The 13,696-nt window shown below is 44.8% G+C and overlaps 1 protein-coding gene across 1 annotated transcript in view; it reads right to left on the minus strand.

The window, feature by feature from the left end:
* TUBGCP5 (tubulin gamma complex component 5) overlaps positions 1-5,639 on the minus strand; it is a 56,341-nt gene extending 50,702 nt beyond the window's left edge. Inside the window, exons 1-3 of the mRNA XM_081583123.1 lie at positions 5,467-5,639; positions 3,237-3,290; positions 3,010-3,118 (exon numbers count right to left, since the gene is read on the minus strand). Coding sequence (XP_081439249.1) covers positions 3,010-3,118; positions 3,237-3,290; positions 5,467-5,612 — 309 coding nt within the window. The 5' untranslated portion in view covers positions 5,613-5,639. The remainder of the gene's footprint in view (positions 1-3,009; positions 3,119-3,236; positions 3,291-5,466) is intronic.
* Positions 5,640-13,696: the final 8,057 nt, after the last annotated feature.

Genomic DNA, 13,696 nt, shown 5'->3' on the forward strand with positions numbered 1-13,696 from the left:
TCATACTGACCATGGGGTTCTCCAGCCAAGAATACTGGAGTGGGTTGCCATTTCCTTCTCCAGGGGATGCCGTATTGTCAGAAATCTTCACTATGACCCTTCCATCTTAGGTAGCCTTGCATAGCATGGGTCATAGCTTCATTGAGTTATACAAGTCACTTCAACACGACAAGGCTGTGATCCATGAAGGGGAAGAGCTGAGGGTAAATACTAGTAGCTCTAGTAAGAGTGAAGCAGCTGGGTCAAAGTGGGAATGACACTCAGCTGTGGATGTGTCTGGTGGTGAAATTAAAGTCTGATGCTGTAAGGAACAATACTGCATAGGAACCTGGAATGTTAGGTCCGTGCATCAAGGTAAATTGGACGTGGTCAAGCAGGAGATGGCAAAATTGAACACTGACATCTTAGGAATTACTGAACTAAAATTGATGGGAATGGGGAGAATCTAATTCAGACGACCATTATATCTACTTTTGTTGTTTAGTTGCTAAGTCGTGTCAGATTCTTTACAACCTCATGGGATGTAGCCCACCAGGCTGCTCTGTCCTTGGGATTTCTCAGGCAGCAATACTGGAGTTGTTTGCCATTTTCTTTTCTGTGGGATCTTCCTGACCCAGGGATCAAACCCACGTCGCCTGCTTGGCAGGCAGATTATTTACCACTGAGCCACTTGGGAATCTCATTTTTATCTACTACTGTGGGCAAGAATCCCTTTACAGAAATGTAGTAGCTCTCATAGTCAACAAAAGAGTCAGAAATGCAGTACTTGGGTTCAATCTCAAAAACAACAGAATAATCTCAGTTCATTTCCAAGGCAAACCATTCAACATCACAGTAATCCAAGTGTATGCCCCAACCAGTGATGCCAAAGAAGCTGATAGTTCTATGAAGACCTGTTGGGGCTTCCCTGGTGGCTCAGTTAGTAAAGAATCTGTTTTCAATGCAGGAGATCCCAGTTCGATCCCTGGGTCAGGAAGATGCCCTGAAAAAGGGAATGTCTATCCACTCCAGTATTCTTGCCTGGAGAATTCCACAGACAGAGGAGACTGGCAGGCTACAGTCCATGGAGTTGCGAGGAGTTGGACATGACTGAGCAAACAGGACTACTACTACACTATGAAGACCTACAACACCTTCTAGAACTAACAACAAAAAAAGATCTCCTTTTCATCATAAGAGATTTGAATGCAAAAGAAGGAAGGCAAGGGATAACCAGAATAACAGGCAAGTCTGGCCTTGGAGTACAAAATGAAGCAGGCCAAGGCTAACAGTAGGGCACACTGGTCACAGCAAACACCCTCTTCCAACAACCCAAGGGACGACCTTACACATGGACATCACCAGACGGTCAACACGGAAATCAGAATGATACAGTCAGCCAAAACAAGACCTGGAGCTAACTGTGGCTCACATCATGAACTCCTTATTGCGAAATTCAGGCTAAAATTGAGGCAAGTAGGGAAAACCATTCAGGTATGACCTAAATCAAATCCTTTATGATTATACAGTGGAAGTGAGAAATAGATTCAGATTAGATCTGGTATACAGAGTGCCTGAAGTACTATACAGAAGGAGGTTTGTAACACTGTACAGGAGGCAGTGACCAAAACCATCCCAAAGAAAAAGAAATGCAAGAAGGTAAAGTGACCGAGGAGGCTTTACAAATAGCTGAAGAAAGAAGAGAAATGAAAGGCAAAGGAGAAAGGGAAAGATATACCCAATGGAATACATTTTCAGAGAACAGCAAGGAGAGATAAGAAGGCCTTCTTCAATGAACAATGCAAAGAGATGGCAGAAAACAAAAGAATGAGAAAGACTAGCGATCTGCTTATTTAACTTATATGCAGAGTACATCATGCAAAATGCTGGGCTGGATGTATCACAAGCTGGAATCAAGACTGTTGGCAGAAATATCAACAACCTCAGATACGCAGATGACATCACTCTAATGTCAGAAAGTGAAGAGGAACTAAAGAGCCATTTGATGAGGGTGAAAGAGGATAGTGAAAAATCTGTCTTGAAACTCAACATTCAAAAAACTAAGATCACAGCATCTGGTATCATCACTTTACGGCAAACAGATGGGGGAAAAGTAGAAGCAGTTTCAGCTTTTACACTCTTGGGCTAAATAATCACCGTGGATGTTGACTGCAGCCATGAAATTAAAAGACGTTTACTCCTTGGAAGGAAAGCTATGACAAACCCACACAGCGTATTAAAAAGCAAAGACATCACTTTGCTCACAAAGGTTTGTATATTCTAAGCTTGGTTTTTCCAGTAGTCACATATGGATGGGAAACACGACTAAGCAACTGAACAACAACGTTATCTCTTTACAAAGAGATGAAAGTAAAGAGTTGGAGCTCCATCTCTATATTAGTCACATGTCCCTTCACAGTCTGTCTTATGAAAACCTGCACAATCCCTGCTACTCTACGGGAAGTCAAGACATACATTACATATACACTGAAAGAAGCAGCCCCATGTGCTGCACATTTATTATAGCTGAAGTGGTCCTGAATCTCAAAATCAGAAATAACTTTTCCACTACAATAAGCCATACAATAAGGATAGCAGTTTTCTTTTTGGAGTTCTGTGAATTCTTCTACTGAATCATTGAGCCTAAGGGGTGGTCTTAGGGACACATGACTGAATATGAAAGAGCTTAGAACAGCACCTGGCATCTAGTGAGCAATATACCAATAATTATATTGCAAAGTGCTGAGAAGTCATTGAAAAGTTTTAAGAAAGCTAGAAGCGCTATTATTTCTTCCAATCTCTGATCTCAATTTCCACAGTAGGTTAGGGCCAACATGATTAAACAAGAATATACTTCTTTAATCACAAGCCTGAGACACAGTGGATTTTCTGTCAATTTCCAGGAGATGGTGATTCTAGTCGGTGGACAATAGTAAAACAGAATGAATTTCTAAATGTTAATAGATACAGGCTGACAATAATCAGATTAGAAACAGTAAAATACAGCAGAGATTTCACAATATAGCATACTTTGAATTCCTTTATGCTTGGAAGCGATGCATTTAGAAATTCTTCAGTTAATCTCTTCCAACTAGCGGCTTTGCTGAGATCGGAATGTATGATGAATTTTTCATAAATCCTAGAATGTTAAAAAAATATCAACTAATAACTATAAAGCTATATTAATAAAAAGGTCTATAAGAAGATACATAGATATCTGAACATCCATACATATACATACATATAAACTGACTTACCCTTCTATTGTCTTTTCTACTTTGTGGCTATTGACATCTAAGAAACGATGAAATCTAAAAGAGAAAATGTGATTCTTATATCAATCGTGTCATAAAGCTAGGTAGACTAGTCTCACAGTCCAACACATTCCCCCCCAAACACCCTATACTCAGTTATGTGTTTCCACTGAGTGCACCTCTCTCCCTGTATCACCTCTGTCATTCATGCAACCAGTGAATCTGAGACTGTTCAAGCATCCTTTCCTTATGACACAGATTGTCTTGAGTTTCCCAATTCTGTCCTCTGGCTCCTCTCTCTTTCCATAATGCCCTGTGTGTAAGTCTAGCACAGCACATCCTTGTTAGCAGGGTTTCCTAATCTTTTTATGCCATTGTGAAGCCCCATGAATCCTAGGAATCCCGTCTCAGGATAAAATGAAATAGAAAGGAAGCCAAGCATACTGAAATACAGTTTTGAAATATTTTTTGAAGTCTGTGATATAGTGAGACATATTTGTTAAAACATTAAATAACAAGATCTAGAAGTGGGTTCATAACTACATAACAGTAAATAAGATTTATTAGAAATACCTGCAGTAACTACAATATGACAGTGAAATATGTGATTTCTACTGGTGACACAGTCATACATAAGCTATTACTTCTTGTTGCTTTCACTCATAATTGAAGGAAATGCTACTTTTTAGCTACAGGTTAGTATAATTTTCTTCTTGTCCAAATCTGTAATATCTGAATTCTACTATTAATACATTCAGACCCTCAGGTTAAGAAGTCCTATTCTACATCATATGTAATAATTTTTGTCTGTCTTATTTAAGAATAGAAGCTGTATTGCACCCGTCTGTGAATTTCTAAGGCCTAGAATGTGGCCTCAAATTTTAAAAATATAAATATGAATTGTTTCTGATGGATTAAAGCATCACAAAATTACAGTATAGCTCACTCAACTCGTTTTCCATCTTTTAGTGGAAGCCGCACAATCTGTACTTAAAAGAAGTAAATTACACTACTCAATAAAATATCTAATTCTAACCTAGCAAATGGCTGAGTGGAATACTATTTTACCTATAAATTTAGTTTCTCAATGTGTAAAAGGAGTTAGTAACTGCAAATGTCTCTCCTAACTCTAAAATGATGTCCGCTTACCTACTGTCATTTAGATATACTAATAGAAAAATTATTTGGGATAGGACATTTAAGTTTCTCTTAATATGACCTATTCTCTGAACATGAATACGACCTATTCTCTGAATATCATCTATTAAGGAATTGTTATATTTATGTTACACTTAAGAATTGAGTATTTTATTTCAGAAACGGGCCGTTTAGACTCATCTATTATTATAAACCAAGTGGGCACTTTATGTATGATCATTAAGGTTGATAAAAAGATTACCGATTTTGAAAAACTGTTTACCATTCAAGAAGACTTCTATCAACATTAAAACAGGCAGAAGATTAACAATGACTGCCATTCTTCTAATAATAATTTCATTACAGGTAATGATCATAACTGATTTACATGTCCCATAAGGAAAAATGAGAGCTCTGATTTCACCTAAGTACCTAATCTGAATAAATCTTTAAAAATTAAATAAAAAACCGCATTAAAAGTTGCATTAGATGGCCTCGAATACTCTGTGCCAAGAACTGTTTTAGGTGCTGGGATAAGAAATGAACAAAACAAACGAAGATCCCTACTCTGGTGGAGCTTGTATTCTGCATGACGGTGAGGGTGTAGACAAACAGTAACAACAAAGTTATCCAATGTGTTATGCTTCGCGTTTTGGAAAAAAAGAGCAGGGTAAGAGAAATACGGAGTGCTCCGAGCAGAGAGGGAGTCAGTGAGAACAGGGTGTGACCATTATTTTGCTCTAAAATTTTACTCAACCAACCACTCAGAAAATTGTTTGATGGGCAGGGGCCCGCGCTAAGCGCAGTGGGCGGAGCAGGGAACCGGATCGACAGGACTCTTCACTAGGAGAAAGATCCGAGGACGACCCCCAGCAACCCACAACCCATTGTTTGAGCTAAGCCTGGCGTGCCGCAGCCCACGGAGTGGCAAAGAGTCGAACACGACTGAGCAACTGCACTGATCACCGCCTCGGGCACCCAGAAGCCACGAAGGCACTAAGCTGCTGGAGCGGCAAAGCGCGCGGGGACTCTGCCGGTCGTGCAACACAACTCGCCAGACCCCTTCCCTTCCCCGGCTGCGATGCCGCGTCCACACCTGAAGTTGGACCAGGCGAAGTGCAAAGCGAGCTGGAAGTTGGGGTCCGCTTCGTCCTGGACGCCCGCCACAAGGCGAACAAGCTCGCGCACGTCGCGCTCTTGTCGTCTATCCAGCCGACTCCAGGACGGCGGCAGGGACGCCATACCTCCCGCGCTCCAGCCGTCCTTCGCGAGGTCGCGCCAGCTCTCGCGCGAATTCGAGCTGCCGCCGCGTTGCGCGTCGGAAAGGTTGTGGCCGCCCTCGCGAGAGTTCGCGCTGCCGTCACGTTGAGCCTTGGGTCTGGTTCTCGTCGGTGGCGGGGTTGTGTGTGTGTGTTCTCCAGTCTTATCTGATTAAATTTAGGAGTATCGTCAAAGGAGAAGCAGTTATTATTAATTTATTGATAATAGTCTCTGACTGACTTTGGTTGATGGTCTAACGTCTGATGTTTCGAGAGCAGCCTCTTCTCATTCAGTGTACCGGTTTGCACAATTTTTAGGTACCACGATTCGTCAGTTGTCCATCATTCAGTTTCTCCTAGAGGTGATATCCAGTGATCTTTGGGTTCCGCTCTGCCTACATGGGCCCCACTACGTGGCACACACTACAGCAGGTGTAAAGAAAGCGCGTTGTCCCGCACACAGGCTGAGCGCCTTGCCTCCTGCTCTCCCCAGTGCTCTCCCCAGTCTGCTCCAGCGACTCCCAGTGGGCCAAGGAGGACTTAGTAAACAACACTGGCTGGAAGTGGAGTAATGCTTTTGTTGTTGTTCATAATTAAAACTGTACTTTTAAACTGTTTATGTAAAGGATTGCTCATAACCATTCCAAGACTTGTTGCATAAAACGTTTAACTTTTTTTTCTTTTCGGTATCTACTAGGTTTTCGTGTGGTTTGTTACATTGCATTCCTCTAGCTGTTTGGGCTGTCATAACAAAATACCATAGACTGGATGGCTTGTAAACAACAGAAATTTATTTCTCATATCTCTGCAGGCCGCAGTTTGAGATCCACGTGCCAGCATGATTGGGTGAGGGCCCTCTTCCTGGAATCAGACTTCTGGTTGTGTTTTCACATGATAAGAGGGGCAAGGGAACTCGCTAGGGTCTCTTTTATAAGGGTACTCATTGCATTCTCAAGATCTCCACCATCCTTTTCTAATCACCTCTCAAATACCATCATGTTGGGCATTAAGATTTCAAATTATTAATTGTGAGGGTGCACAAACACCCAGGATATAGCAACTAGCTAAAACATAGGCTGCACACAACTGAACAAATCCCGTAAGAAAGAGGAAATCATAGGAGTAGAAATGATTCTGTGAAAGGAAATTTATACCATCTCACTGGGGCAATCTTTTTCTACTCCAATCTCAACTATCATCTCTGTGTTTATAACTCTCAGATTTGTGTATGCAACCCACATTTTTCTTAGCACTCCAAATCTAAAATTGCTTATTGTACATTTCCAGAAATGAACATACACACTTAACATGTGTCTCTCCTGACTCCCTATCCAGCCAGTTGGTCTTGACCTCTGGAGGAAGATCTAGAAAACTTTCCATAGGGTGCTCCCAATGACTTAGACCCAGTAGGGACTGTGCTATTCTCACAGTCCTCCCTGGCTGTCATAGGCCAGTGTTCCCTTTCAAGAAAAGGAATTGGAGCCTCATTCAGAATACCACTGGGCCCCAGGTGTCCTCTGTGGGCCTCTAAGGCTGGGGACATGGAAATACTTTTGAAAAGAATATGCAAAGAAAGAACAGCAAACAGGCTGGGTGCACTACCACATGTCCTTTGCTGGTCTAGGCCAATGCAGTCCTCCAGAACGGCCTCTAGATAAACTTTCTGAAAGTGTATGCAAAGACCCTGCTTATTTAACTTATATGCAGAGTACACCATGCAAAATACCATACTGGATGAAGCACAAGCTGGAATAAAGATTGCTGGGAGAAATATCAGTAACCTCAGATATGCAGATGACACCATCTTTATGGCAGAAAGCAAAGAAGAACTAAAGAGCCTCTTGATGAAAGTGAAAGAGGAGAGTGGAAAAGCTGGCTTAAAATTCAACATTTAAAAAAGCAAAGATAATGGCATCTGGTCCCATCACTTCATGGCAAATAGATGGAGAAACAATGGAAGCAGTGGCAGACTTTATTTTCTTGGGCTCTAAAATCACTTCAGATGGTGACTGCAGTCATGAAATTAAAAGGCGCTTGCTCCTTAGAAGAAAAACTATGACAAACCTAGATAGCATATTAAAAAGCAGAGACATTACTTTGCCAATAAAGATCCGTCTAGTCAAAGCTATGGTTTTTTCAGTAGTCGTGTATGAATGTGAGAGTTGGACTATAAAGAAAGCAGAGCACCAAAGAATTGATGCTTTTGAACTGTGGTATTGGAGAAGACTCTTGAGAGTCCCTTGGACTGCGAGGAGATCAAACCAGTCAATCCTGAAGGAAATCAGTCCTGAATATTCCTTAGAAGGACTGATGCTAAAGCTAAAACTCCGATACTTTGGCCACCTGATGCGAAGAACTGTCTCATTTGAAAAGACCCTGATGCTGGGAAAGGTTGAAGTCAGGAGGAGAAGGGGATGACAGAGGGTGAGATGGTTGGATGGCATCACGGACTCAATGGACATGAGTTTGAGCAAGCTCTGGAGATGGTGATGGACAGGGAAGCCTGGCATGCCAGTCCATGGGGTCACAAAGAGTTGGACAAAACTGAGCAACTGAACTGAACTGACTGATGCAAAGACCAGGCCCCAGGCACTACTGTAGCCTGGCTAAGGGCTCCATCCCCTTCTTCCTTGTCTGCTGCTGCTAAGTCACTTCAGCTGTGACCCACTCTGTGCGACCCCCATAAACGGCAGTCCACCAGGTTCTGCTGTCCCTGGGATTCTCCAGGCAAGAATACTGGAGTGGGTTGCCATTTCCTTCTCCAGTGCATGAAAGGGAAAAGTGAAAGTGAAGTTACTCAGTCGTGTCTGACTCTTAGCGACCCCATGGACTGTAGCCTGCCAGGCTCCTCCGTCCATGGGATTCTCCAGGCAAGAGTACTGGAGTGGGGTGCCATTGCCTTCTTCTTCGTTGTCTAGCTTGTCCCAATAACCTCTTTGGAGGGACTTAGAGATATTTAAGGGGTGTCTCTGGGAATGTGCCACATATGGGACTGTGCCAGTCTAGAGAGGCCTACCACAGATCTACATGCCCAGTAAAGTTTGTCCTGGCCTTTAGAGGGAACTTTCAAAAATTGAGGGGTGGGGGTGTGTGTGTGCAATGCTCGTCCCTTTATTCATGTCCAGCATGAAGTGATGCCCACCTCTGGGGCGGGGGAATTGGAAATGTTTGGGGGAAATATAGCCAATAAACAGGACTGATGCAGGATTGTGGCCAGTGAGAGTACCCTTCCTGAGCCTGTTTGTACTCCTTGGAGGAGGCATTAGAAACTTTGGGGGTGGGGCTCCCAATACCAGGACCTATCCAGACTCCTCCTTTAGGTCTTTCTGGCCTTCCCAGGTCTCCACACCAGAGAGAGGCTTAGAAATGTTTTGGGGTGTCTCCAAAGACCAATCCCCAGGCAGGAGGACAGCGAAGTTCAAGGTGCCTCCACAGTCTCCAGGCCTGTGTTGGTGATGACCCCCTCGAGAGGGAGACATCGATATCTACAGAATGTACATCCACCTTTTAGTGTCTAACTGGGACCATGGCCAGAACTGGGGGGCCCTCGGGACCTGGTACAGGGCTGATACAGGGCTAGTATCTGACTCTAAAGGAAAAAGTGCTTTCCCAAAATGTTTCTCAGTCCCCCTCCAGTGAATGAGAAGTAAACAGCCTGCCAGGGAGGCCTAGGGCGTGCTCTGGGCTCTACCACAGTCCCACGAAAGCATGGCAGTCAACAGCAGCCATTTGAGTGTTCCTAGTCCCAAGCCAAATTGGAAGCAGGGGTAGGTGGAGTGGACACAGCTATGGTCCTGCATGGGCCCAAGTCATTAGTGTGCCTCCAAAAACATTTCCAAGTTCCCCTCAAGGGGAGAGGATGTGCCACCATGAACCCACCAGGGAGGCCTGAGAGGCCACTAAGGGTCAGGCCCTGATCCTGTGTGGGTCTGTACATTGGATGGCTTCTGGAAGTTCATCCCATGTGGGTGCTGAACTGTATGAGGTCACTTCTGATGTGCCCCCAGAAACTTTTTATGTCCCATTCTGGTGGTGGACACCAGCTTGTGACTGACATGGAGGCTCTAGGAGGGTGCCTTAGTCTCAGCTGTGGTTGCTGGATCCCCCTTACAAATGGGGATTGGTCTGAGCTGGCCAGAGAGGTCCCTGGAAGGGCGTCTTGTGGGACCCAGTCATAGAAGTCACTTCTAAAATATTCTTAAGTCTCATTCCAATGAAGGGGAACCACTGAGAATCAAGAGGGGCATACGCAGGCCTGGTGGTATCCCATGTGGGCCTGGTCATTGCATGCAGCCCCTCCAAATGTTTTCCTGTCCCCAACCAGAGGAGGCTCTGCAGGTGGATTGGGTGCAGCCTGAAATCACACTTGGGGCAGGTCATCAAGGGCCTGGTCACTGGAGGCAGCACCCAACAACTTTCCTAAACTCTCATAGATGATGGAGACTGGCCTGCAATGGCCAGGGAGCCTCATGAGGTATCCCAACCATGGTCAGGCATGGGCCCTGGTCACCTGTGGAAAATGTTTCCAAGTATCGTCCCTGTGCATAGCACTGGGTAGGGATGCCATGAAGTGGTTCCGGGGCCCGGACACAGTCTAGCCTGTTTATCATATGTGTCTGTTGAAATTTTTTCTAAGTCCCTTTTGGAGACAGAGACTGACCTAGGATGGACAGGGAAGCCCAGTGATGGCACTGTCCTTGCCACGTCCTAAGTATGGCTTGGTGGCCAGATGTGCGTCTGAAATGTTTTTCCGTATCTGTAGAATGGCTGGCCAGAGATACCTGTGGAGGGGCAGATGGTTCAGTCACAGTCCCACATGGGCCCCTGTCATCACATGCCCCTTTAGAAAATGTATCCACGTCCACTTCTGGACCCAAGGAGGCATGGAGAGGGTGTCTGGAACTGGCTTCCTACTCCCAGAGTTGGAGCACCTCACACAATGTTTCCTGCAGTCCTGAAATGATCCAGTCAGAGAGGGATGACTGTGGAAGTTGTCCATGTCCACCCACACTGCTGCATGGGGCCCACCTCCTGTGTTGGTGGAAACTGGTCATCCTGGGAGGCCCAGAGGGTAAGAACTATAAGAGCTCCTGGCACAGAACAACTCTATCTGAACACTTTCACTAAAAGACTTGACGAAGCTGTAGCTTGTCTATTGCCAGCATGTGTCTCTAGGATGACCCCCGATCCTCCCCAACCCCCACCCCAAATAAAATATCTGCTTGATAAAGCTCAATGCTGACAGGAAATGCACTATTTGTTTCAGCCAACACCTGATGATCGGCCCCTGCCCTCCCTTTCCAGAGTACTTACTAAAATGGGCTTGTAATTGTATGTACAGTATCGCTTGCAACTCAGAAACATCTCTGTCAGCGACCTGAGAGCCTTCCCTTGGAAATGTAATTGCTGAGGATAAGGTCTTTGTACCCCAGTCTTTGTCGTAACATCTCTAACTGTCAGTGAACTACATTGCATGTAGAACAGATTGCATCTGTACTGAACAACCCTGTGTACTTCTTCAGCTCTCTGCCCAGCCACCACACTCCCCTCCCTTGTGCTCCCCTAAAACACACTCACTGGAACAGAGCGTAGCTATATTCCTGTATACAGCTGTATTCTTGCATTTCTATACAGCTTAGCTGTATACTGTCAAAAGTTACTAGTAAAATCTGTTTTCATGGCTTTAACTAATGTCTGGCTGTGTTTATCTTTTACAGGGTGTACCTGGGCCTGGCTGACTCTGCTTGGTCAGTGTGTCTTCCAATGTTTTCTATCCACCTGTGGTGGTGGGGACATCCCAGGATAGACAGGCTGGCCCTTGCGAACACCAAGTCTGGTCACAGTCATGTTAGGCAACAGCAGGTAATTGTATGAATTTCCCTTACCATTTCCAATTCACCCCCTGGAGTGGGTACAGTGGGCTAGGTTGAGCAGGGGGCCATAGGTTGCACACCTGGTCATGCCTCAATCATGTGGGGTCTCAGTAATGGGTAGCCCCCACCAAAAAATGTCTAAATGTGGGGAATGGGGCCAGGACTGTTTGGTTTGCACCAAACAGTGGCCAGTGTCTGTCACAGGCCAGTGAAGGTGCCCCAGTACCACCACAACCCTTCATGGGGTGCAAGAGGCTGTGCACCATGAAGATGTTTCTGTCTCCCTCTGGGACAGGGTCCAGGAAGTTCTGTGGAGGGCAGTAGGGCTTCACCAAAGTAAGCCTGGGTTGCTTATAGGAGGCATAGGGCTCTGTTGCAGAATGCACCTTTGAAAGATTAGAAAATCTGTGTCACTTTGGAGAGGAAATGAATCTAGCCAAGGTGGGGGGGCATCAAGGAAGGACCACGTGGCCGATAGTTTTGAACCACCTTTACAAGGTATTTCTAACTCATTTGCAGAAATGGACATTGGCAGGACCATCTTTCCCTGGGAAAGAAACTACATGCTTCCTAGAACATTTCTGGAGTATTCCTCTGGGGAAATGCTGGTTCATTCCTCTGGAGAAGGATTTTAAAAGATTTTTCAAGATGTTTATATAGGATGAGGCTCAGGCAGGTTCTGTACTCCAGAGAGGACTTGGAAAATATTTTCAGGAGGTGCTTCCATGATTGAGCATCACAAGGAATCTCATCTGGCTGGACCAGATTAACCTGGGCCAAACCCACTTGTCAGAGGTGGTGGAAAGGTTTGGGGAGTACATGCAATGACCAGGCCAGCCCAAGACATCCTCCTTAAGACTCTCCAGCCTGGTGGTCATTACCTCCATGGGGAGGCTTAAGCAATTTCTCAGGAGGCACATTCTGTGACTGCCTTGCCTCTCCCCACCCCGCAGCCTCCCCCACCTTGTTCTGGCCTTGCCACTGGAAAGGAGACATAAGGATGTTTTCAGGTGGTCACTAAGACCCTCAGCAATGACACTTCTTGCACATCCACTGTACTCCATCCAGCTTTTGTTTGACATGCCCCCTCTGTGCTAGTCACCTGACAGCTGCTGCACAATCAGGCTATTCTCTCCATTTCCACACTTTTCACACAGCCTGTGCAATTCAATTACAACTCCTTGCAGAGAAATAATAGTTCTTTGCTCACCCATTCCACGTTATCCTAACATGACTCCTTGCACATCTAGGTGTTCCATGCACCTACTAGTCTACACACCAACCAAGTCATCTGGCTAATATGACTCTCACACCCACTGTGAGCCTCCTCACTTCCAGCTGTTATACACTTTTTTCGGCTCTTTGATCATCCACTTCCACTCCTTGGACACCCACTCTCACTTTCAGCACCTGTGCTGTGTTGATTCAAAGCCTGAACACTATTGTGCATCAATCTAAGACTGCATCTTGCCCTCCTGCTTTGTCATTCAGATGTCACTTTTGCATACTCACTCTGTGTGGTTCAATGGCCACCTCTTACTCATCCACCTGTACCATTCAACATACACTTCATGAACACCCACATGAGTGCCATTCAACTTTCTCTCCTTGTAAACTATTGACTTGAAGAAAATCAAATATACCGTGGGAAACTGTGCCAAAGAGGTAGGGAAGGAACCTGTATATAAATGGGGTTTTTTTCTAGGGAAATACATGTATTCAAGTATATATCTTGGTTAAAAGGTTACTGCTAGTCACAAAGAGATGCGTGCGCACTCACTTGCTTCAGTTGTGTCTGACTCCTTGCGACCCTATGGACCATAGCCCACCAGGCTCCTCTGTCCAAGGGATTCTCCAGGCAAGAATACTGGAGTGGGCTGCTGTGCCTTCCTCCAGGGGATCTTCCTGACCCAGGGATTGAACCTGCATCTCTTACGTCTCCTGCGTTGGCAGACGGGTTGTTTATGACTAGCATCACCTGGAAAGCTCAAATGCTTACCTTCTAAATAACTAAAATGTTTAGACTTGCAAATTTTTCTGGTTCACAGAGATTAAAGCTTTAATAAGATCTCTTGCAAACTGGGCATCCTCTTTTTTCTCTCTCAAGTACACATGTTACCCTATTAAGAGAGAGCTTCTGTCCTTAATGGAAATCAAACAGTTCACTACCACCCTTGTCTAATAAGCTCTTCAA

The sequence above is a fragment of the Giraffa tippelskirchi genome, chromosome 3 (genome assembly GCF_054371585.1).
Source record: "Giraffa tippelskirchi isolate mGirTip1 chromosome 3, T2T-mGirTip1v1.2.pri, whole genome shotgun sequence".
NCBI lineage: Eukaryota > Metazoa > Chordata > Mammalia > Artiodactyla > Giraffidae > Giraffa > Giraffa tippelskirchi.